The sequence below is a fragment of the Castor canadensis genome, chromosome 17 (genome assembly GCF_047511655.1).
Source record: "Castor canadensis chromosome 17, mCasCan1.hap1v2, whole genome shotgun sequence".
NCBI classification, from domain to species: Eukaryota; Metazoa; Chordata; class Mammalia; order Rodentia; family Castoridae; genus Castor; species Castor canadensis.
In genome coordinates this window covers 59,029,465-59,055,078 of record NC_133402.1, presented here as the reverse complement: position 1 = coordinate 59,055,078, position 25,614 = coordinate 59,029,465, and the positions used below count along the sequence as shown (strand labels likewise).

Here is a 25,614-nt window from a genome sequence, read left to right as displayed (position 1 = left end):
TTAAGACAAAACCAAATAAAACTTATCATCTGCTCCTGTCTTGGGCCATCAATGAGTAAACTGGATAAAGTGGATGTGTGTACTGTAACAAGCATTTACTAAAAAGACGTTCATTTATTATTCACTCAATGAAACAGGACAGTGAAGAGATGGGAGCTTAATTTAGGCAGAGTGCACAGAGAAGACAGAAAGTTAATAGAAGGTTCCAGATGAGCAAAAATCAAGGGTCTAGAGGTTTCCAAGAAGACAGGAAACTTCCTGGAAAAAAATCTGAGGTAAGGAGCTGAATGTTCAGAGAAGTTGACATAGCCAAATTGTGAGCTCTTGTGGGCCAAAGTAGGGATTTTGGATTTCATTCTGAGTTCAGAGGAAGCCCCTGAAGGATTTCTACAGTGGGGGATACAATGTGACTTACATTTTCAAATCACTTTGATGAACTGGAGTGCAGTGCAGAAGAGCCTAGGAGGCTATTATCACATAGTCACCCAGGGCATGAGATACTATGACATGGATTAGAGCGGAGGGAGTGATGATGGAAGAAAAGAAGTAAACTGATTCAGGATCAGTTTTGGAAGAAGGGCTCACAGGACTTGCTGTGACGAATGAGGGGCCAGAGGGACAATCAAGATAGACTCTTGGGTCTGAGCAGCGGGGTAGATGGCAGAGCCACTACACCGAACAAAAATGACAAGGAAAGGAGCCATTTAAGTTTAGGGAAGAAATGCAACAATTCGTTTTTGTTTAAATGAACTCCTTTTATTCAAATAGATTTTCACACATTTTATTTAAGTTCCTAAGACAGAAGCCTGCATAACAGGACCATGTGGCCCAGCAGTAACTGAGGCCCCACATATCCACTTTGGCCAAAGAACTAAAAAGAGGTCTAGGCTGCAGGTGTGCATTTAAAAATCATGTGCATAGAGGTGATGACAGCACAAGCCATGGGGTAGATGAGAGTCCCTTGAGCCAATGGTTCTCAACTCTGTGTATAAGAACCACCCGGAGAACTGGTAAAAATCCTGATGGCTATGCTATACTGCACACCGATTTATTATGTCAGAATCTTGGAAGGGTGAAGATAAGGCAATAGTCTTTGCAAGCTCCCTAGGAAGTTCTATTGTGCAACCAAGACTGTGAACTTGCAACCTCAGGAGAGCAAGTAGGAGAGAGGAGCAGGGGTTCAGGGTAAGTGGGATGTATGGTGCCATGAAGCCAAGAGGAAGGAATGTTTCAGCAGGAGGAAACGGCCAGCTGTGTGGAAGTCTGCTGTAAGTGGGTGAAATGAGGAGAAAAGGGACCCTTTGGCATCATGGCACCATGGAGGTCACTGCTGACCCTAAGCAGAACATTTTCAGTACAGTGATGGGGATGGAGGCCACATGAAGTAGGGGAGAGTGAATTCAGAGTAAGGGAGGAGATAACATGTGAAGATGCTTTTAAGAACTATGACTTTGAACAGCAGTAGAGAAACAGGTGTGCCTACATCAAATAAGGAATATGGGAAGTTAAGGGAAACTTTTTCTTATTTTGTGGTGCTGGAAAAACCATGCCATGGGGTGGATGAGAGTCCCCTGAGCCAGTGGATCTCAACTTTTCTGTGGAACCCAGGGCAACAGCATTGCCTCACTGAGGAACTAAAGAGGTCAGTGTGTAAAGTGACAGGAAGCTACAGGACTCATTAATCCACCACAGGACTGAGGCCTTGAGAGGGAAGACAGGGACTGAAGAGCACTGAGAGGGAGCCAGGAGCTAAGTCTTCAAGGAATAAGAGGAGGCAATCAGACGATGACAAGGTAGGGTCTCAGATGGTCAATGCTAGTATTACCAATGGTGCAAGCATCAAGAAGTCCCCATTCCTGGGATGGGACAGAGTTCTTTCAATCTGTCACAGAGTAGTTTACTGTTTTGGGTTTTTTTTTCCCCCCCCCATGTATGTTGAGTCTAATGTTGCACTGAAAGGGATCAAGGGCTTACCATGTAATATTTGATTTTCTGCAGGATGTCATCATTAGTCATAATAAGTTCTTTTGCTGTTGTCCCATCTGCTATGTTGGCTAGGATGCACAGTGTCTAGAAAAGAACAAAGAGCCAATGATCAAAAAAGCTCTAAGGTCCCCGGAGTTAAGCTCTCTGAAGAGCCTGGGTAAGGGTTGGGGATGTGGCTCAAGTGGTAAAGCACCTGCCTAGTAAGTGCAAGGCCCTGAGTTCAAACCCCAGTACTGCCAAAAAAATAATAATTAAACTAAATTAAATAAACAATAAAAGAGCTTGGGAAGTTTCTCACCTGAAGGCACATAAATTTCCTGGTCATTATGCCACAGATGGGTAAGTTGTATAGGTCACATTGTCACAGAAATCAAAGCGAAAATGTAGTTTCTTCCTAAAATTTCATTTCTGCACAGAGGGTATAGCTCAGCGGTAGGGTGCTTACCTAGCATGTAAAAGGCCCCACCTAGGTTGGATCCTTTGCACAAACAAACAAACAAACAAACAATATCTCTGTGACTAACCCACAGGTTTTTCTTCAGAGATGCATTTTCTTTGGTGGAAGCTTCACAGGAACTGGTTTGCAACTCCCCTTCCTTCCCCAGTTCATGACTTCCAGGGTAAAACCTAAAGCCTACAAGCTATACTGGCCATGTGCAGTTAGGACCTCTTGACTGCTTTTCAACTATTAGAGGAACAGAAAGGGGAGAAAAATGTGTGGAGGAGCTGGCCTGATGTGGAGATTGTTGGGAACCTATGCCAGTGGCAAGATAGCACATCTTAAAGACTGATGATTGGAGTTTCTTCTCAAAAGACACCATTCCACTTTCACTGTGAGACCAACAGGTGGCAAGGATTAAGGTACAGGTGAGAGGACTGTGACAGGAATATGACTGAGTAATTCAATAAACATTTATAGAACACCTAAATGGTCCTGCCCTCTGCAGACCCACAGGGTGAGACAAGAGTAAGACACGCTCCCTGAGTCTTGTGATGAGCAATCACATTTCACTGTGGGGCGACTGGTACTAAGAAAACAGGAAGTACAAGCAGTTGTTGGATACTGCAATGGTTGGGGAAGACTTCTTGGAGAAGGTGACACTGAGTCCTGAAGCACAGATAAGAACCTTAAAAACAGGAATGAGAGGTGGGAATAGGACACAGTCTCAACTTTCTCCAACTTTAACCTTTTTTCTGTGCAAGACTTAAGGTAATTAAGCTAAATGAGGAGATTGTTTTCTTGCTCAGGCCCAAAACCTCAAATATCCTAAAGGGTGTGTGGTGTGTGGCTTTATTTCTCTTAGATTAACACAGCAAAAATCAGATTACTAGAAAAGGCCGCATCTGGTATACAAGAGACACAGAAAACACAACTTAGAATCCAAGGCTTCTGCAGTACTGGGTGACTATTTATTCCAGCGCAGTAAGATCAGATGAGGAGACCTGATGTGTCTTAGAAGTGAGATAGGGATGCCTGAGGAAGATGTCAGTTTGAACTGACGTGGCACATGTGTTGGTACAGGTGAGCCTGTTAAAAGTCTTTGGCAGGCAGGACACCCTAACAGAACGAGTAATAATGGATCTGCACTCCTTTTGGTTTAGTCTCCTGTAGGAAAGAACCTAAGAAGGGCCAGGCTTGATCATGACAAGTTTAATTAGTTTGGAAAGGAGCTGACAGGCAAATGGTTTTCAGAAATTCAAGTCTAAGATGACATCAGAACCATGTGAGTGAGGGTTGCTCCATCCATATTCTAGTCCCACCGGAACCTATAAAATAGGGTCACTGAATACAATGAGTACCCCACTGTCTCTTTCCCCTTCTCAACAGATATCTTGACATTTTTGTGATCCAGACTGGCTACATCAGACTCACTAATGCAGGAAATTACGTGTGGAAATTCCACATTCCTTCCTTCTAATTCTGTCCTTCCTCTATGTATCATGGACAGTCTTAACAAGCTTTACCATAATCCCACCTTTTAAGATCAAGCCAGCAAGATGATATCCATCGACAGTAGTGATGTGATCCCTACTGGGTAGGCTCTGCCAGGATTATTAAGACAAAATCAATGGCAAAGAGTGAGGCCACGCAATGGGAACAGAAGTAAAGCCCGGTGGGAAGGGGGCAGCACATGGATGAATCATAGGTTCTCTCTCTTACTTTCCTTTTTCCCCATTTCTCCTCAAGAAGAGTCAGTTCTATTTGATGGCCAGAGTGGCTTAAGAGGAAATAAATGGCAAATGTAAATGCCTCGCTTTAGGAAGAACTGTCTCTTACCTACTAAGATAGACTATAAAGGGAAATTACAAGAAAGATTCCTTAGATTAGACTAGGTTGACAAGACAAGTGACTCCCCCTTCTGGAGTGTCAGAAAAAACCAGAGCACCTTCAGGCCTGAAAAGCACAACAGAGGAAAATGCAGTTCTGCTCTGCCATTCAACAACCTTATTGTAAATATTTCTATGGAGACAAGAAAACCAAATCTTAAAAGAGATCAATTAGTTCTTGGGCCAGATCAATTCAATATATGAACAAGGAAAAAGAGACAAAAACTACATAAATACACAGACATATACAATTAGTGTATTCACATTAGTATATCCACTAACAGGAACAACAGGAAGTCAATGAAATAGAGTAGAGATTACAAACTATGGCCTAAAGTAGGCCACATCTAACCTCCTGCCTGTTTTGGCAAATAAAGTTTTATTGAAGGACATCCATGACATTCCCGTATTATCTACAGCAGCTTTCAGGCTAGATCAGCATAAGTGAGCAGTTACTACAGAGACTATATAGTCCTTTACAGAAAGTTTGTCAATTCCTGAAAGAGAACAGCAACAAAAAAAATGATGAGGGGGAAGACAATAAATCCCAAACCGGATTTTTTAAAAGACCAATGAAACTGCTGAAGTTGTAGTCAGATTGATCAAAAAAAAAGGAATTACCAGTATAAAGAATAAGAGAGGGGACACTGTAAAGGATACTACTTGCTTTAAAAAGATTATACAATGAACGATTTCATGTCGATAATGAGAAAACTTAGATGACATTAAAAAAAAAATCCTTGAAAGACATGAAATACCAAAGCTCATTCAGGAAGAACAAGATAACCTAAGTAGTCCTATTCCTATTAAAGAAATTAAATTAACTATAAAGTTAAACACCTTTCCACAAAAGAAATCATGTATCAAGGTGGCTTCACTGGAACTTTCCACCAATATTTAAGAAACAAGTAATACAAATTCTCTCTCTTTTTTTTTTTTTGGCAGTACTAGGGCTTGAACTCAGGGCCTCCATGCTTACTAGGCAGGCACTCATACCACCTAAGCCACTCCACCAGCCCTTTCTACAGATTCTTACAGAAAATCAAAGAAAGGACACCTCTACCTCTTTCCCTAAGGCCAGCACTATCCCAGTACCAAAACCAGACAAAAATATTACAAGAAAACTATTCATCAGTATCCCTTATGAACACAGATGTGATACACGCCCTGCCAAATTTCAGTAAATTGAACCCAACAACATATGTAAAGAGTAATACAAAATGACCAAGGAGAGTTTATCTCAAGTGTACAATTAACATCTGAAACTTGAATAACAGAATTCACCATTTCAATCAGACAGACTTGAAAAATATTTCAATAGGTACAGAAAAGGCAACTGGAAAAAATTCCAATATCCATTCATTGATAGAAATTCAACAAACTAGGAAGAGAAGAAAATTTCTTTTACTTGATAAAGGGGATCTGTGAGGGGATGGTGGCCTGTTGTGGGTCACGCTCCCGGATGGTGGAAGGTGCCCAGCAGGCTTGGGCTGGTGCTGCTGCGGGGGCATGAAGTGGGAGTTGGAGCTGGAGGAGATGGAGACAGAGGAGACGGAGCCGAACCTGGCTTGTACAAGCAGCTGTGCACCGAGGAAGTGGTGGGATGCAGAACCAGCCTCTGACCCCAGGTTATCATGGATTCCCAGCACGGGATAGCCAGGTTGGCATATGAGTGGCTCCAGGTGCAGGGTATGGAGAGAAAGCACAAGGAAAGTGTTCATCTACCAGAAGGATCATCGCTGTTGAAACTGAAGATGGAAGCTTTCAGTGACAGATGAGGTAATTAGCACAAATGAAAACAGTGACCTTTAGAATATCTTTCAAGGGAAGTAGACAACACACCAACTCCCCCAGGAGACTTGAATAGACGCCAGCTGGCATGAAGAAGAAAGAAGAAGAAGGTAAACCTTTAAAATGAACAACTTCAAAAGTATGGAGCTGAATGGAACCAAGAAAAGCAAGGGGAGCAGGGAAATTGTGCTTTCTCTAACATGGAAAAGATTAAAAAGAATATTAAAGGCAATCCATAATAATACAAAAAAATAAAGGGTATCTTTGAAAACCCCAAATCTTTCCTAGTCAATGGTGAAAGTCTGAAGCTGTCCTCTAATGTTGGGAATGATGCAAGTATGTCGAGCCTCAATGGAAAGTTCTAGCTAGACAATGAAACAAGAATAATAGTATACAGATTGGAAAGTAAGAAGTAAAACTGTCTTCATCCACAGGTGATGTGATCATCCCTAAAGAAATCTAAGTAACCTTCAAAAAATCAAACCAACAACAACAACAAAAAACTCTTAAAAATTAGTTTAGCAAGATAGTGGGATTACAAGAACAATATTCAAAATTATCTATAGGGCTGGAGGCACAGCTCAAGTGATAGAGTGCCTGCCTAGCAATGCGAAGTCCCAAGTTCAAACTCCAGTAACACACAAAAAAAAACCTGTCTATATCAGCAATGAGCACACTGATTTTCCTGGAATCAAAACATTTACAATAGCATAAAACATAAGGTATATTTCAGGGTAAATCTGGATAAAAGAAACACAAGACCTGCTCTAAAGGGTCTAAGTTGACCTAAATCATTGAGAAGGTAAACGGATTACACAATTGGCAGACTCAGTATTAAGATGGCACTTCTCAAATTCATCTATTTGGTGCCATGCCAATCAAAATCCCAGGTGGCTATTTTTTAAACACAATTATAATATAGCAAAATTTGCTCTGTTGGTGTCATTTTTTGACAAATGTATAAAGTCTTATAACAAACACATCAGCTTTCAGCGTAGACAGCAGCTCTGCTATTTCCCCAAGTTTTGCTGTGCTATCCTCTTGAGTTGAATTCACTCTCACTTCCTTTAAGCCTTGGGTACCTTTGTTTTTTTCTGTTTTGTCTTTTACAAATTGCCACATAAATGGAATTCTATAAAATGCTGCTTTTGGAATCTGGCATATTTCATGTAACATAACACAAGGCTTGTCCACGTTGCTGGATGTAAAAATAGTTTGTCCCTTTTAGGTGCTAATTGGTATCCAGCTTATTCAGTAGCTGGTTAAGAGACAGTTCGTTTGTTTCCAGTTTTCAGTGACTACAAATACATTTGTTATAAACACTGACACACAGGGTTTTATGTGAACCTGGTTTCATTTTCTGTGAATAAATGCACTGTTGGGTTGTATGGCAACTTCAGTTGGCCCTCCATATTGGTGGGTTCCACACCCATGGATTCAACCAACCATGGATGGAAAATATTAAGAAAAAACAATTTGTACTAAACACCTACAGACTTTTTTTTTCCTCATTAATTCCTAAGCAATGTACCATAATGACTATTTACATAGCATTTGCAAATGCTAAGTAATCTAGAGATTATTTAAAAATATACAGGAGGATGTGTGTATGGCATTTAATATATGGGGCTGGGGTTTTCATGGATTTTGGTATAAGGGATGGTTCTGGAACCAAGCCCCCATGGATACTGAGGGACGACTGCACATCCTCGATATTCTAAGAAACCAGTGAACTATTTTCCAAAGTGTATCACTTTGCCTTCCAACTTTATACTCCGTTTCCTTGCTATCCTTGTAAAACGTTCAAAAAATGTTTGCCATTCTAAAAGACTGCAGTGATATTTTATTATGGAGTGTCTGTTCATGCTTTTTTGCTCAGTTTTTTACGTGGTTGTCTTTTTATTGTTTCAAAAGCTCTTTACATATTATGTACAGAAGCAAGTGTATCCAATCTATCCAAAAGAATGTATTCCTCTTGTTTCATTCTCTTAACAGTGAAGCTTTACATGTTCATTTTGAAACTTTGTATTTACCTTTTCTGGTTGATATTTTTAATTGTCATATCTAAAACCTCTTTGCCAATTTTAAGATCTCAAAAATTTTCTCCTGCATTTCTTTTCCAAAAGTTTTATAGTTTTACCTCGTATATTAGAGTTATAGATAAATTGAACAAAGGTATAAGAAAGTTCAACATTAATTTTTTTGGCAATTGTTATAACACCATTTGTTCAAAAGACCATTGTTTCTCCAATGAATCACCTCAGAAAAAATCAAGTGGCCATATATTTCTGGACTCTATTCTGTACGTATCTCCAGAGATTTTAGAGTTTATGTAAAGACAGAGATTTTTAGAAATTTACTTCTGTAAGGTGGGTACAATTCCACCTGGTATTTCAGCAACTCAGGAGGCACTGACAAAACCATCTTCAAAGTAAAGCATTATCAGGGAGTTGCAGGAGTTGCAGTTCAGAGCACGGTGGTAGAAAGGGCTAGAAATAATCCTGAAGAGAGGATTAATTCCAGGATGATCAAAGGAGGCTGCTTCTGTAGAGACAGGGACAGCAGGAACAGTGAGTGACAAAAGGGAAAGCTAAAGACTGTTCCAGGGAGATGGGTTTTTGCAGAGTTTAAAAGGTGGTAGAAAATCTTTCTTTTTGTCTCTAGAACATCTAGTCTTAAGATCTATCTTTGTACTCACATTCCAAGGTTATTTGCCAAGAAAAAGGAACACATACCTGCTCCTTGACCTCAATGTTATGCTCCCCTTCCAGAATAAGGGTGACAGCTTGCATAATCTGCTTTCCATGAGTGCTCATTATTTTGTCGATATGCTGAAAAACAAGGAGAAATTCATAATTGTCATCTGGAAAACAAAGAAAAGAACCATATGAAAGAAGGCTTCTAAAAGTTAAATAATATGACACACAACTGCTTCAAGCAGGACACCAAACCACACAGACCTAGATGCCATAGATCAGCGTTTATTAAATTTTGAAGCTGTATTTTGCCTTCAAACATTGTATCTGCACATATAGTGTCTTGACCATGAAAAGCATGAAGAGAGCATAGAGTTGGACTGAAAATACAGAACTAAAGTCACTGGGGGTCCTCAAGCCCAAAGATATTAAAGAAAAAGGAAGCACAAAATTCAATGGGAGAATAAAAGCCAGAGACATGGAAAATATGGCATAGGTTTACTAAGACTATCATGGGGCACAAATGTATAAAGGTGACTCAAAGATAAGTAAGAAACAGAGAAGGGGAGCACCCATGTTTCCATGTACCTGAAGGTTGCTGACACTGCTGCTCACTAAGAGAACATCAGAGAATAATGAGAGTGACCCTAACAACAAGGCTCGTCCTCCCCTACCGTGACATGTACCCACTGCTCTGCACAATGACATCTTCAGAGGTCAATAATGTACATGTGGGTTGGGGGTGTCTAAAGAAATGGCATTGAGAAGAATGCTCTAAAGGGAAACAAGTAGAGTCCTAAGATATAAGTGGTTTAGGCAGATGAGAAAACCTATCCTGGCCAGCAAACCAGGTAAGAATAAAGTAAGAAACCAAGGCAGGCACAAGTCCAGCACCAAGGGGAGAGGGAGACACGACAGGCAGTGCAGGAGGGCGGGGAGGGAGCTACATGTGAAGCAGTTCCCAGAATATCTGCAAAGGTGACAGGTCTACACATCAACTCCTTGCTTCTCTGGGAAAGGGCAGCGTTTAATCACAATCATAGGCAGGTGTTGGGCCAAAGCATAGGCAGGGTTAGCTAATCTGGATGCCTGGGTGATTTTACTTACAGGCCGAGTAGAGAGGAGATTTCTAAGAAGTCCCAATGTCTTCATCAGCACATTCAAATCTGAATCTGATAATAACCGGAATAGCTGTTCAGTACTCAAGCTTCGTAAAATATCTGCTTTTATTTTTTGTTCAGCCTGAAATGCCATATTCTGAAAGGATTAAAGAAGTTGCAAGAATCATGTCTATATTTACTTTATGAAACTGTATTTTAATAGTAGCTCTGATAATTTTCAAAGTACAAACAGAATCTGTACAAAATCCTTAAGTATGACTTACACTATTTTTCTGAATCCTGTTAACCACCTACTTTTCTATTTGTCAAGACAAAGGTAACTGCCACTCCAAGATATACTTCTATATGAGGACTGTTATTGCTTTCTAACATGGGCATCTGAATGACTTAAGATAGACTGAATAAATACAAAGCCCACTGATTAGTTGTGAGACCATCTTTATGGTTATCAAGTTGCCGTCTGACTACTTTAATTAACAACATGGCTAGTAATGACTGCCTCACTATAGTCATTAGAGTCAAAATGCCACAAATCACTCTGAGAATGATTTCAAAATACTCACTCACCATGGATGAAAACAAGCCATGGTTTGTTAACTCTACTAGCATGAAAACACTACTGTGCTTGCTAGGTGTTTGGATGGCCAAGGCCCTGTCACACAGGAAGCTCTCCAGGGGTAGGAAGTATATCCTGACTACAGCTACCCAGATAGCCACTAGCTACTTTGCTGCTTCTACTTTTTTTTTCTCTTCTAAATCACGTAATGGATTAGTTCAGCTTAACTCTAAGCTTTAGTAACATTTCTGAAGGAAAAAAAATCTGAAGAATAAATTCCAAATAGCTACTAATAAAACACCTTTTGATATAAATGTTCCTTATGAACTGGGACATACTTGGCTACTGCCCCCAGATACCTATTTTACTTAAGGAGCTAAGACACATGAGGGATCAAAGTACAATGATGAAAGGAAGCATGTCAGAGCAGAGAGTACTCACTGGGCATGAAGAGGCCACACCCAAGATGATTGCAAGGTATGCTATTTTGTGGACAGAGAACATAGCAGCTGGTGATATGGACACTGATGAGAGTAAGACAGTTTGTCTGGATTTAAGAGTGGGATGAGAAATCAGTTTCCAGCATTTAAGATGTACATGTCTGGGAACTCTCAAATGAAGCCCGACAGGCAATTAGGGAACAGGTAACAGTTACATCTGGTTACATAAATTTTGAAGTAAGCTCTTCTATTAGGGAGAGTCCTTGAATCTGAAGTGGAAAGAGAACTGAAAACCGGGAATCCCCTAAAAAGAAGGCTGGGTAGAAAGTGAGTTAAAAAACAAATCCTGGGAAAGAGTTTCAGGAAGACAAGAGCTACAAGTTGTACAAAGTTAGAGAAAAATAAGGTTAAAGCCACTAGATTTGGAGCTTTATTAGAAGACAATCATTTCTACCCCAAACTCCACGTGAGCAGCGTCAGCTGACACAGAAAGCAGCAAGGAGGAGAGTGCAGGCTTGTAACCCACTTCCATCACTGTTAGCTGTGAGGTCTTCACCCTCCAGATTCATTTACCCTCCCTGAACCCCAGCTCCCCATTTGTAAGGTGGGCATATTCCAGTGTAACTTAAAATTAGAATTGGAGGTAACAAACATAGAACACGTAGCTTAGCATCTGGTAGCAGTTAAATTTTAACTACCATAATTATGTTCTTAAAAAGTCCATATAGGATCACGCCCTTTGACCTCATAATTTTAGAATGTATTAGAAACTGCTAAATTACTAAGCGTTTATGCAAAAATCATGTTACTATGGTAAGTATGCGAGGTAATGCATATGCAAATTAGCTCAACTCAGCTACTCCACAATGTGGGTATACATACTTAAAACATGTACACCACACAAATACAACTGTTTGTCAATTAAAGAACATAAGTATTCTGTGCCTTAGTTTACCTATCTGTAAAGTATGCTAAGAACATTCCCTATTATTTCATAAAGTTCTAAAAATCAAAGGAAATACGAAAGTGCTTTGTGAAGTAGGTAGCTCTCTGTGAATATCAGTGTGCTCATGATAACAAAAATTTGTTTCCTAAAATGAGAAGTGAAGTTTGAACACCTGTTCGTTTTTCATAATAGTAATAGATGTGAGGCACCTTGTGGAAAGCAGCTTGCTTACACGTGAATCTCAAGACTGAAAACTGAATCTTCTAGGTCCTAGTTCATTAGAAAACGGGGCTGTATTAGCCAGGTTTTTAAAAAAGAAAATTCCACATTTCATATGAAACATCCCTTAATTCTAACTTTGATAATACCTTTATTCTGTTTGTAAATTAAAAAGGTGAAACGTACCATTAAAGCCCAAATTCCATTCACTCGTAAAGCAGGATTTTCACTCTGGGTTAACCCACAAAGTAGTTCTACTGCTCCTGATTCTAGAATGGGCTGTGATTGGAAAAACAAAACAAAACAAAAATGGCTTTGAAATCAGATTTGCAAACTAAAGATGTATCTGCCCTGGCATTGGGATTTGTTCCTCGCTTTTACTCAATCCCAAACAGTGTACACAAAACAGAAATGATACAGCCATAAAGGTTACCTTAAGGGAAGGGTAAGTACTCCTCTCCTCTCCTCTCCTCTTCTCTCTTTCTCTCTCTCTCTCTCTCTCTCTCTCACACACACACACACACACACACACAGACACCCCTTTTCTTTGTAGTCCAAAAGACTCTGGCAATGTCCCAGTACCTGTTCATTCACTTGCACTCTTATGTATGGATTATCTCGTTCCGCACTCTCACTCACCATCCCCTGGGACAGTCACTCTGATCTGTCTATGTATGTAGTATGTTTGTTGCTTACAAGCTGTGACTATGAAGCAATTTGGTTGGTTTAAGAAATTTAAAAAATGGAACTTAGATAACCAAACCATCCTCCTTCTAAATTGCCAATTTTGTTACAAACATATTTCAGAATTTGTCCTGAAGAACTATTTTCAGGACAAATTATCAACTGCATAAGCAAAATGCACTTGTTCTTTTACAGTCATGCCATATTTTACACCTAAGATAGCACGCTTGAGCCTTATCATTTACTATGGTTATGATACTTGGCTATTTCCCAAAACATCAAACCTTAGAAGATTAAGATTTACAATTTCCAATAAACACTAAAAGGCCATATGGCAAGTGGATTCTAGAAACAGCTTAAGCAATTCAGATCTATATAACTTGCGCCTTTCATTCATTCATAGCTGTAGTGTGGCTGAACTCAGGGTCTCATACGTGCTACGCAGGTGCTCTACCACTTGAGCCCTTTTTGCTTTACTTATTTTTTGAACAGGGTCTTGCTTTATACCTAGGACAGCATGGACGACAATTTTCCTATTTATGCTTTCCCCATGTCTGGCTGAGCTAGGGTTTTGATAACTTTTTGCCTAGTACGGCCTTGAACGGTGATCCTCCTGATCTCTGCCTCCCAAGTAGTTAGGATTACAGGCTTAAATCACTGTGGGTAGCAAAGATGACATTTTTTTTTTTTTACCTTTTTGCTTCTTTTTATTCTTTTTAGGATGACTTTTTTTTTTTTTTTTAAACAGGGCTTTGCATTCCCCTACTTGTACAACTTGTGCTATTTCTAACATTTTGGGGTAATTGTTTCATCACCCCTCTCATTCTATACATCTATATCCATATTCACTTTATCCCATTACTTGAAAATAAAAGTGCATACATCACACCCCTTTATCCTTAATGCTTCAGTTGCATTTTCTAAGAACAAAGACAGTTTCTTACATAGTAACAGTATGGCTATCAACTTCAGAACAGCTAACATGAAATTAAAACAATAACTTTATCAATCTATAGTCCCTATTTCAATTCTGTCAACTGGCCCAACAATTTTTTTTTTTTAAGCATTTCTCTCCCTTCCAGATCAAGAGTCACTTTAATATACAAGATCATTCATATTAATGATCCTGTGCCTGAGTTCATTTACCTTATTTCCTAACTGGGCCCTAAATATTCTGAAGGTAGATGAGGCAACCCAAGACCTGTTGTAGATGATCAATGGGGCTACACTGAATATAACTAGACCATGATCAGGCCAAGTCCTCATTCCAGGCAGAGGAGAACAGATGGAGCCTCTGTCACCCCTCCTGCTTTTCTCTTCATTCAGAGTAATTACTATTCTCTCCCTTTCTATTCTAAGAAGGCTCAACAACTGTCTTTGATAGAATGGGAGTGGACCATCCCCCAGTGTGGCCTTCAAGTGAGACCACAGACCTGACTGAGAGCTTCACTGCAACCTCATGAAAGACCTCGTCAGAGACACCAAGGAAAGCTGTTTCTGGGTTCCAGATCCACAACTAGATAAGACACATTTTTGTTTTTATAAGCCATTAAGTTTGAGGGCAATTCATTATACGGCAGCTGATAGCTAATACACTGCACTGCTTGGTATGATAAGGCAGTACTTATATATTTAGTCTAACTTTATCTTAATTGATGCATAAAAATATAAAAATTGTACATATTTTGGGGATACTATCTGGTTTTCTTTGTTTTATTTTTGGTGGCACTGGGGTTTGATTTCAGGGCCTCAGGCTTGCAAAGCAGGTGCTGTTACCATTTAAGCCACTCTGCCAGCCTTATTTATTTATTTATTTTTGGACTATGCAACTTTCAATACATGTATATACACTGAGATATTTTAATCAGATTAAACTTATCTATTTCCTTAAATATCTTTATGATGAATATTTATGTTCTCATGTACAAATAACCAAAATAGATAAATGCATATAGGAACTGCCAAAAAAAAAAAAAAAAAGAACTGTCTTTGAACTGCTGCTACCTTGGGAATACTGCCTTCCTAATTCCTGTCAAAGCCTGCAGATCAACAAAAACGGGATTCCATGAGTGCCCAATAAACCTGAGTCTATGACTAGAAAGACTGGATTTTTAAATTTCTTTTTTGGTATCAAGGATTGAACTCAGGGCCTCAAACATGCTAAACAGGCTCTACCAGCCACAGACCAGAGTTACTGTGACAGTGAAACTGTGTGACAGCTACATATTATATAACCATTATGTGATGGAGATGCCCTCCATCTGTACTAACTTTGGTTTTCTCTACTTAAAAAAAAAACAAAACACCAGAAGCTCAAATCATTTATTAAATGCAAAAAAATAAGGGAATAAAATCTCCAGATTTAATTCCTCTCCAAACAATTACCATTATATTAAGCATTAAAAGACTATTTTCTGATGTAAGCAGTTATCTCCTTGAAATGACATACAATCCTGGCTTACAAAACTGAGTCTTGTTCTTTAGCAAATATAATTTGGAAATAGTCTGTTACTTGTGTATCTGTCTATTCACTGGCATTGCTGGGGATTTAACCCAGAGCCTGGGCTTGCTAGGCCCTTGCACTATACCACTTGAGTTATGTCCCCAGTACTTCTGCTTTTATTTTGTTTTTGAGATACAATCTTGCCCACTTGGCCTAGGCTGGCTTCAAACTCAAAATCCTACTGCCTCCACTTCCTGAGTTGCTGCGATTACAATACACCCCACTATACCTAGCCTCCAGCCCATTTTGCTCTGGTTATTTGGGACATGGGGTTTCTCCAACTATTTTACCCAGACTAGCCTTGAACCATGATTCTCCTGATCTTAGCCTCCCAAATAGCTAGGATTAGAGGCATGAGGCAGGTGCCCGGCTGTAATTATTTCTTCTATTTCCAGTTTGAAGTAGCTTATGTTAACAACTAACTAGCTAAAAAGCTGAAATACCTTATTTTTATTTATTTTTCTGAGACAGGATTTTACTATGTTTTTCAGGCCTCAAACTCCTGGGCTCAAGTGGTCCTCCTGCTTTAGCCTACTGAGTAGATGGGACTATAGAAGCATGTCATTGTGCCTAGCTTTGTAATGTCTTTTAAATAAGTTGAATATGCTAGGTAGAATAAAAGTAGTAATGGGAAATAACATTTCCTTTTTTTTTTTGGGGGGGTGGTATTGGGTTTGAACTTAGGGCTTCACTCTTGCTAGGAAGGTGCTCTGCCACTTGTGGCACTCTACCAGCCATTTTGTGTTGGGTATTTTTGAGGTAAGGTCTCACAAACTATTTGCTCAGGCTGGCCTCAAACCAAGATCCTCCTGATTTCTGCCTCCTAAGTAGCCAGGATTACAGCTGTGAGCCACCAGCTCCTGACTAATTAACGTATCTTAAAGTGAATAACTTATTTCCACTCTCCCTTCCACATCAAACAAATCAGAATAGTTATTAAATCCAATCCACAAATTTCAGTGTCATCTACAGTTTAAAAAAAAAAGTATTTGACTAAGCTGTAGCTGGATAAGGTCACATCTAAGAAGAGAAAATCAATACTAACCTCTTTGCTTGGAGAAAATTCAAGAAGAAGATTACATAACATGGAAGATGCTACTACTAAGATTTCATCTGGTGCATTCTGTAAAACCTACAGAATTAAAAAAGGATACCATTAATTGTTTGGATTCATGAAGGTGAGATCACAGAAGATGAAAAAAACAAGTATCTTTCAACATGGCTTCTCATATCGGGCATACTTAATAAGGAAGACAGTAACAGTGAAATTCATGGTGGTATCTAACACTGACCAAATAGAATTATATCAAAATCAGAACAAATAAAAATTTTAATTAAAATCAAATGCCTATTGTCTTGTTGACTACTAATGGTTTAAGGAATGGAAAGCAAAAGAAAAATCAGTAGAGATATGCAAACAAACGCTGAAGAAACCAAAATGCATCTGAAGCAAGACACAGGCTTCTTCCAAGCTTTCAACATTGTATTTTAAACGTGCAACAAAGCCCTCATTTGAGAGTAACAATACCCACATGTACCCAAGGGTAAAAACCCTTTTACACTGCTCATCAGGCCTCTCCCCTGGGAGACCTGGACAGAAATCATGTCGCTCCATTTGTGTTTTGCATGATTGAAATGTTCTTAGCTGAGCAATCAGAGAAAATGGTTCCAGATGGAAAGGGAGTTATTTTGGGCAACAGAAGAGCAGTTAAAAAAATCTTGAATAGGCTGGTGAAGTGGCTCAAGTGGTAGAGTGCCTGCCTAGCAAGTATAAGGGGGAGTTCAAACTCCAGTGTCACCAAAAAAAGAAAAAAGAAAAAAGAAATCTTGAATAATCAATAAATGAAAATCAAGTCGCTAGGTATAATATGTGAACAAGAGAGTGGGAACAATAAAGGAAAATGTCAAGTAACTGAGGAGAGCCTTCAAAAATCCAGGAATGCCAAATCTGGTGTTAGGCCATTGTGGATCTGAAATGGACTTTTGTGGGTAGGAGCTGGCACATTCCCCTGAGCAAACATCTTCCCAGAGCAGAAAGACACTGATGTTGTAGCTGGAGAGTAGGGAGTGGGTAAATCACCTTTCTGAGACTGAGGGCTCTTAATGAGGCTCAGGAAACAAAAGGACAGCAGGAAATGAGGAATACTTAGAATGTTATCATATGTCCGATACAGTAAAACAGGGTGACGCTCAGGGAGGAGTGCCAATGGAAGGAAATGGATCCAATTTGATGCAGGCTGCTTAGGAAAGAAAAATTTAAAAAATGTACTGTCCTAAGCCTTACAAGGCCATATAATCACATCCTTTTAGAAACCTCTTGGTGTCCCCAATAGCTCGTGAACAGTAAATCATACACCGAATCTTATTAGTCCTTAGGCTGAAATACCTCTAGGGTTCATACTATCTTTCTTAACCCACTGCTACCAACTTATCCAGGACCTCAATAATAAATTACATATTTTGTCCATGGCACTAGTACACCCCTTCCATCTGGCTCTTACCTGTCCATTAGTATGTCTCATCGCACTATATATGAGATGTATACGACGGCATGATAGTCATAAAGGCATCCGTGCTGCTTCCTACATGTGCCATACAGGACGTTTCTGCTCATGCAGGAAAATCTTCCTGGTCTTTTTGCCTTCAAAGTCTACTTCACTTTTTTCTTGCCTCAAGTCTCTCCTAACTATTTCTGCCACACTGATGCCTCTACTTTAACCTGAAACTATAGGGCAAGAGCACTATAGTAAAAATTTTTGGTGGCCCACTGTGCCTGAAGGCTTTGCTTAGTACTTAGTAAGTACTCACAAACAGAACAAAAACCTAAATTAAAAATTCTGTTGAGTAAATACAAAGTATATGATCATTTAAAAAAAAAAAAGGAAAAGACAACTAAACCTGCGGTTCTTCTGTACTATATTATTAGCAGCAACCCGATACATTCTTTACGTCTTCATTTAGACTCAGTTTCCCTGAACCCTTTTTCTATTGGGGTGAAAGTAAGTATGATACATTTGCTATATTGTAAGAACTTTTATAAATGCCACAATGTACCCCCAATTAAAAAAAAACCTAAAAAAATTAAAAAAGAGTAGATCTAGTGTAAAAAAAAAGTTATGTTAGAAATAATAATCCTGGGATTGCCAAAAGACTAAGAGGAACATGTTACGTTTGGAAATGACTGATCCTTTTCCTTTTTTTCTAACTAAAAATCACAAGGATAAGTTTGGATTTAAGTTTAAAGAATACTGAACACATAAGGGGATGAGACGAGTAATTAAAGTTTCCACTAGTAAAGAAGAGAAGGCCAGTACTTCCCCTTCACACGAGATGCTACCCTGAGAAACAGTCTGTAATTTGTAGATGCTCAGAACATCACATCTGAGGAGATAAATGTTCAAAGTACTCCTACACCCGGCTGCTGTTGGCCTGCTCAGCTCAGCCAGGCTCTGTCTTCTCACCTTCATCAACGGTTTCCACACAGCATGATCCTGGAAGCTGGTGCGAAGCTGCTGTACAGATCTGGACAAACTGTGCAAGCATCTACAAAGAACAATCAAAGTTAGCTTCCCAAGAAGCCAGCACTTACCCTTCACATAAATGCCTGCTCTTCACTATTATTAATGTCCACTTCAAGCACATCTATGGATATTAAATCAACTACGTGAGGATACTTCCCAGGCGTTGGAGGCTAGGCTCTGTTAGAGACTGCTACATACTGCATGAATTCACCGAGCAGACTGTCCAGTAACGTGTGGATTCTGCACTTACTCGGTGAAGGACCGGAAAGGAAACAGGTTAAACACACAGCAAAGGATTTTTATTCAGACCATGTAAAGCTCATACCTGACGGCAGCTAACCGCACCTTGACACTAGACTCAGACAAGCCAGTCACAATTCGGTCCATCATATTTTCAGTCTCAATGATCTGGAGAAAAAGGTTAATGCTGCATAAATAACAACATGAAGGTGACAAACTTCACTGCTTGTAAATGCAAGCATGTTAACATCCATTAAAAGTTTAATATTGTTTTTAACAAAAGTTTTTTACCTCTCAAAACAACCATCTTGCTGTGGGGGCAGGCAGCTCATCAGAATGGCAGGGCCAGCCCACTAAAGAGGACGAGCCAGGCTGAATGACAGGCAGAAGGGGCAAGTTATGTTTCTTTACTTTTAAAGACATTAAGTGGCATAAGTATTGCAGACGTGTTGTATAAACAATCTTGGGGTAAGGGGTAGAGGTAGAACTAAACTCTATTAGACAAGTTCCCGCCAGACTGAGAGTCTAGAAAAACTCACAGTTCATTCTCAGTCCTCATGAGATGAAATCTGTGGGCTTCTTTCTTACCAAGTGAATTGAAATTGAGTTAAATATTCAGGAAAAGAACTCTTGCCATCTTTCACTTATAGCAACAAGTCCTGCTACTGGTAATTACTACAATCACAAAGCTTTATTGTTTTTTTAATTTAGGAGTAAGACAGTCTGCAATAGACCTTCATTAAGCAATGTACAGACTCAAAATAAAGCAACTGAGTTGAACTTGTATGGGCCATGGAAGAACAGCCTTTTCCTCTTAGAATAAAGTGCTAATGCACTTTAATATTTTATTTTGTTAATATAAAAATATTAACAAAAGCAATGAATATTTGTTGAGTTTGTCTATGTGCCAGGCACTGTGATAAACACACTGCATTACCTGATTTAACTCTCACTTTTCTGCAAGCATTATCATGATTATTCTCATCAACGTATTAGAAAACTGAGGGCTCTAGATAGCACAGAGCTTTCTTGGGATCACAGAGCTGAACCAAGGCATCTGACTCCAGTCCATATGCTTGACCACACTGCAAAACTGCCCTAGTTAGAGAAGAAGTTTGTGAAGGTGTTCCCAGTGTGGCAACTCATTAATGGGAGTCATTACTTTCGCTTTATGCCTAGAGCAAAAGATCTTAACCATGACTGCACAGAAGTCCCTGAGGGGAGCTTCTAAAAATTTTTTTCTTTCCAAGTCACACCATTTAAATCAGATTCTGGGGTGGGACCAGGCACCTGTATTTTTTCAAAAGCTCCTCAGATGAAATCCACTGTGCAGCCAAGGTTAAAGATTACAACCCAGAGTAAAATGAGAGGATTCAGAAGCCTGACTTCAGAACAGGAGAGGAAAACATCTCAGGATGTTCAAAGCCAAATAGGAAGAGAGCAGAAAACATGGCTGAAATTAACAGTGACCACGAAGAAGAATATCTGCTAAGAACAGGGAACCACACTTCAACTCTAGCTTAGGAAAAGTAATTTTCATACAGAATTTTACAGTTTCCAAAGTGGCCCAAGAGGACTGGTGGAGTGGCTCAAGTTGTAGAACTCCTGCCTAGCAAACAAACAAAGTGGCCCAAGAATGTGTAAATGTTGATCCCCTCCTTATCCCAGACCAAACCCACCCTCTGTCCTTACCATCACTTTCGGCCCCTACATGCCTCTTCCTTTTCTTGTCCATCTACTTTTTTTTTTTTTTTTTGACCCACCTATACTTTTCTCCAACGTGGATGTCTGGCTGTTCTCTCAGGGCGCGCTATCCCACCTCAGCCAGATTCCCACTGCGGGTCCACCAGCTTTGTACTAACCTGCAGGAGATCCTAATATTCTCCTCAGTGCCTACCACCCACTTCAAACTCTTCCTACCTCCATCATGCCCTCAGCCCCTCTGTACCCACCTCAAATTTGTAGGGTCTCTGCTTCTTCTCTGGGACATAAGTTGCCTCAATGGCCCACTTTTTTTTTTTTTTTTTTTTTGAGTTGGGGTTCTCACTATGCTGCCCTGGCTGGTCTCAAGCTCAGAACATGTGAGCTCAAGCGCTCCTCCCACTTCAGCCTCCCAAATAGCTAGGACAAGAAGCCTGGACCACTATACCTGGGCTTCCTAACTTCTTACTGAAATATTTCTGTTCTGCCATTTTTCTCTTCACCCTTGTTGTGGTGAGGTTGAGCACTTCCACCAGGACCCAAATACCACTCCCCATTCCTTTCTTGCATCTTTACTGTGCCTCACCCACTGGATCCTCTCCCTCAGTGGGCTTCACCTCCCACTCCCACCCCTTTGAAAAGTCAGAAGTGCTCACACTTTAATCTCTAGCATCTTATAATAGGCACCTGTCCCCAAGGCTCTGTCCATCTCACATTCTATGACTACAACAATGCTGTAACTTCAAAACCAGCTTGCTATGGACAACTTCCCAATCTGAAACTAACCTAGAATTCTTGCTTGCTCTCTAGTTCCACATTCTGATGTCTGATAAGCACAATGTGGGTGTTCAGTGAAACTTGTGACTGAGATGCTCCACACCGTTTACCTTCTCCCCCTTCTCCCCCCAGTCCTGGCTAAACCTGCTCCCTCCTTGTGTCTTGTCTGTTTCCCTCTCTGCTCATGTTACCACTCTCTCAGCCACTTTCTTTGTACTGTATGCTATATTCATTCCACTGCCATTCTCGCTCCTCTAAATTATTCGGACCTTATTACTATTTCCTTGAAAGTTACAGGAATTTTTCCAAATGACCTAATCTGTGCTATAGCAACCATGACAGATTGGCTGGCTGTCCAGTTACTTCAATCAAGCACTTGTTACTGTTCTTGAACTAGGCAAGGCTAAAATCAGGACTTTGGAATAGGGAAAAAAACTAAAACCTGGGGGCAAAAGTCTCAAGCACTCAAGAGATGCTGATGCCTGAAACCTCCTTGGTGGCTTAGGAAACTATTTTGACTTAGAGTGAAAAGTGGTAACTTGGAATACAAGAAATAGTTTCTTGTATTAGATATAGTGACATCATCAGAGAAAAAATGAGAGTGGGAGGGCCAGATGGACGGGACACAGGATTATCCTCAAGAACTGAGAAGTACTACTAGCACTGGCTCCAGGTGCTTGGGAAGCCTAGGCAAAGGCAAGACTTGAAAGGGGTTTCTGGATAAGGTTTACTGGCTATATTTAACCAAAGATGTAAGTCAATGAAGTGACAGAACCAGTATAACAATCATGCAGGCATCTAATACAGTATATCTTGGCATAGCCACAGGTCACAAACCCGACATTGCTTAGGACCATGAAAAATCCTAATTCTATACAAGAGACAGGCCAGACAACTCTATGTTTAATACAGGCCAAAGTCAAGGTTGTACCCCTTCCTAAAGTTAGTAAGGATGATAATCAAAGAACCTGGGGAATAAAATGAGTGGGTAACCAACCTAATGGATGAAGCTATGGAGTGGATCTGCTGAATAACCTTGAGCACCTGACTTGACCTCTCTGGGCCTTCAGCAAAATGATTATTTTTACCTCAAATCCTTTGCAATGAGGAGATGAATAAAAAGCAATGTGGAAAAATTGTTCAGAAGCAACATGGGAAGCACAGCAGGTGAGAGGACACTGGAGAAGGCACCAGTCTAGTTACACGGGTGTTAAAATCAAGGAGAAAGCAAGGGCATACAGGGCACAGATCCTACTTGCATTCACTTCCTCAGCAAATATCTGAGTGCCCAGCCCAGTACGGTTTAAAACTCAAACATCAGCAGCAGAGATAACCTTGCTACCAGCAAACTCAGTGTTGAATACACTCAACTATTTGAGTGCTGAGGTACATGAGTTTATGGGAGCAAGAGCACCTTACAAACGGTGGGGTCATGGACTTAAGGCAGAGTGAAATAAACATCTATAAATGGAAGGTGGGAAAGACAACCATTCTCAAGAATGGGGCTTTACTACTGATTGGGAAATGAGCACTAATGACCTTGATAAAGAATATTCAGGCTCAACAGGGGGCAGTGGGGAACTGTTAGTGCTCAGTCACTGTAGTATTATTAATAGAGTGTAGCTTCATGCTTAACTTTTAAACTTCCTCAGGGCACATGATACCTGATCCATTGGGGGTGGAAGTACACCTATTAGGTGACTAATAAATTGCTTCCCTGAGTCAGGATATAAAACAGTAGGACTATCTTGAGCTATCTTCTCTTGGATACAAGCTGGCTTTTCTTAGACCACAGCCTATTAAAATATCAGAGCAGGAGACCTGGATTTATAACCGAAATTGCCATAAAGGGATTTCGGTAATCCTGGTAGGGTTCTGGAAAGCACAGTACTTGACTGTCTGGTTCACCTTCTCCATCAAGATTATCAGGTGGTGGCTACCGCCACAGTCCTGTGACTCATGGTGGCCTAACAATGTACCAGATAGCTTTTTAGACCTTGGGTTGGCAAGCCAAGAATAATAAAACATTTTCTCTATGGTGCCTTTTAATGACCCCAGTACCATGCTCCAAAGTGTTGATGTGACTGTGGGTACCACGTACTAGCACCCTGCAAGGTCATCTTAGGTCCTAGAATGTAAGAGTGTGTAGCTGGAAGTTGTTCTACCTCATGGTTCTTGGAGATTCCCCAGTCAAAGACCCTGTGACATAGCTGGTTGGATCTGCTAAAAAGAAAAACAGATAGTGTCCCATGTTATACAGATTCTGTGCCCAGCCAGAAGGGGTATTGATAATGGGCTGAATCCTCAGCATGGAGGAGGCCATTTCTCTTTCTCTTCTAAAAGCCTGGGCTCAGGACTAGCAAAGTGGCTCAAGTGGTAGAGTGCCTGCCTAGCAAGCATGAAGCTCTGAGTTCAAACGCCAGTACTGCAATAGTAATAATAATAGGAGTCTAAGTTGTAAGTTTAATTACAGCCTTATATCACTGAATCCTAAGCTGATTTAGTTTTAGGTCAGTGGATTAAGTGCTTTGCCAATGTCTTTAGTCTTCATGGCCACATACTTTTTGTCTTTGATATTGCAGCTCTGATAGGAATGAAACAGGATTGGAGTACCCTATCACCAGGACAAGAGACGCCACAGCCTGTGGAAGAGAGGAACAATCAGCCTACAGGGTCAAGAGGTAAGTGCAGAACCCTGTTAGTACTGAGATGGCTCATGACACGCATGGGAATATCAATGATTTGAAGATGGTCCTTTTGGTATAAGGGGATTTCCCAGACCTCCATGAACTCTAGTAGACTTATAACTTAGTTGTAGTCAGGACATAAGCCATCTTTTCCTCAGAGCACATGAAAAACTAGAGTCAGGAAATAGTCTTTTTTTTTTTTGGCAGAGACAGAACTGCAGTTTGAACTCAGGAGGGGAAAAAAAAAAAAAAAAAAGCTCCAGACTCCATTATTCTCCTTGTAGCATGAGCTAGGACCAAGGATGCAACATTCTGTGCTAGTTTTTCTAGGTCGTAGAAAAAGGTTACTTTGGACATTGAACTATGTTCAAAGCAAGTCAAGAACAATATGTAGAAAACTGAAAACTGAACCCAGGTGGATTTCTGGTGCTGTTAATAAAACTTCTCAGACAATTCAGAGTGGTGGGCTTGGGGAATCAAAGGGTATATGCAAAGTGGTTACTATCTTAACATCAATCATTTATGCTATTATGTACAACAAACCAGGAAAATACAATTTAATTCCAAATGGGCTTGCATGAAAGGTTCCCAGAAAAAAGTTCTATGAAATGAAATGAAGTCTGCATGTTAAGAAGACAAAAGTGGTCATGATGAGTAAAGACCTAGAACTCTGAGGGTCAGATGAGGCTGCCTCTAAGATTTACATGGGTAAATCATCAAATCCAGAAATGCTAGTAAAAGCAGAAGCTAAGCAGCTGAGCAGGGTACAGCACAAGGTTAGGAAGAAGGGTCCACAATAGAGACAAGGCCAGTTGGGTGTGGGTAGCGGTGCTTTAGTCTCCCAGGTGTCAGTGTTGACAGGTCTTTCTTATCAACTGACACTTATTTAAAGTTTGAACAATCACCTTTCTTTTTTTTGTTTTTAAAGGAGATGAGCACTGTGAACACAAGGACTCATGTCAGTGCAGTCAAGAGACGGGTTTTGGAAATCACTGGGTAGGAAAAAAAAGAGTGGTTACATGGTAACGAGGGAGATACTAGAATGAGATCAGCATATTCAACCAGCTGAGTAGAGCTACCAGGGTCCTGGGAAGGGGACCATTGTCAAAAGTGAAAACCATTTTTAGGAAGTGATCATGTGACTTCACAAGATGATCACACAACACTTAAAGGACATGATGTCATATACATTGTAGAAATTCTTGAGCACCTAATGTCTACGATTCTCAAGTGCATTCTTTTACATAGCTCTTTTAGTAAAACAGACAAAAGCCCCTCTAACAATATGTGATCTTTCAAGAGTCAAGCAAGGGCAGCAAGGTGTTTGATCCCAAACAGGCTCAGTTAGGAAGCCAATCTTCCTACTGAATTCAGTGTGGTATTAATCGCAGTAGACTAATTATCTGTAAGAACTAAAC

At 40.1% G+C, this 25,614-nt stretch overlaps 1 protein-coding gene across 4 annotated transcripts in view; it reads right to left on the bottom strand.

Moving 5' to 3' along the window:
• Armc8 (armadillo repeat containing 8) overlaps positions 1-25,614 on the bottom strand; it is a 95,674-nt gene that overhangs the window by 7,086 nt on the left and 62,974 nt on the right. For all 4 annotated transcript variants that reach the window (XM_074060289.1, XM_074060288.1, XM_020178272.2 and 1 more), the window contains 7 exons: positions 19,117-19,199; positions 18,732-18,813; positions 16,316-16,402; positions 12,270-12,362; positions 9,909-10,058; positions 8,841-8,936; positions 1,975-2,070 (listed from right to left, as the gene is read on the bottom strand). In XM_074060289.1, coding sequence (XP_073916390.1) covers positions 1,975-2,070; positions 8,841-8,936; positions 9,909-10,058; positions 12,270-12,362; positions 16,316-16,402; positions 18,732-18,813; positions 19,117-19,199 — 687 coding nt within the window. The remainder of the gene's footprint in view (positions 1-1,974; positions 2,071-8,840; positions 8,937-9,908; positions 10,059-12,269; positions 12,363-16,315; positions 16,403-18,731; positions 18,814-19,116; positions 19,200-25,614) is intronic.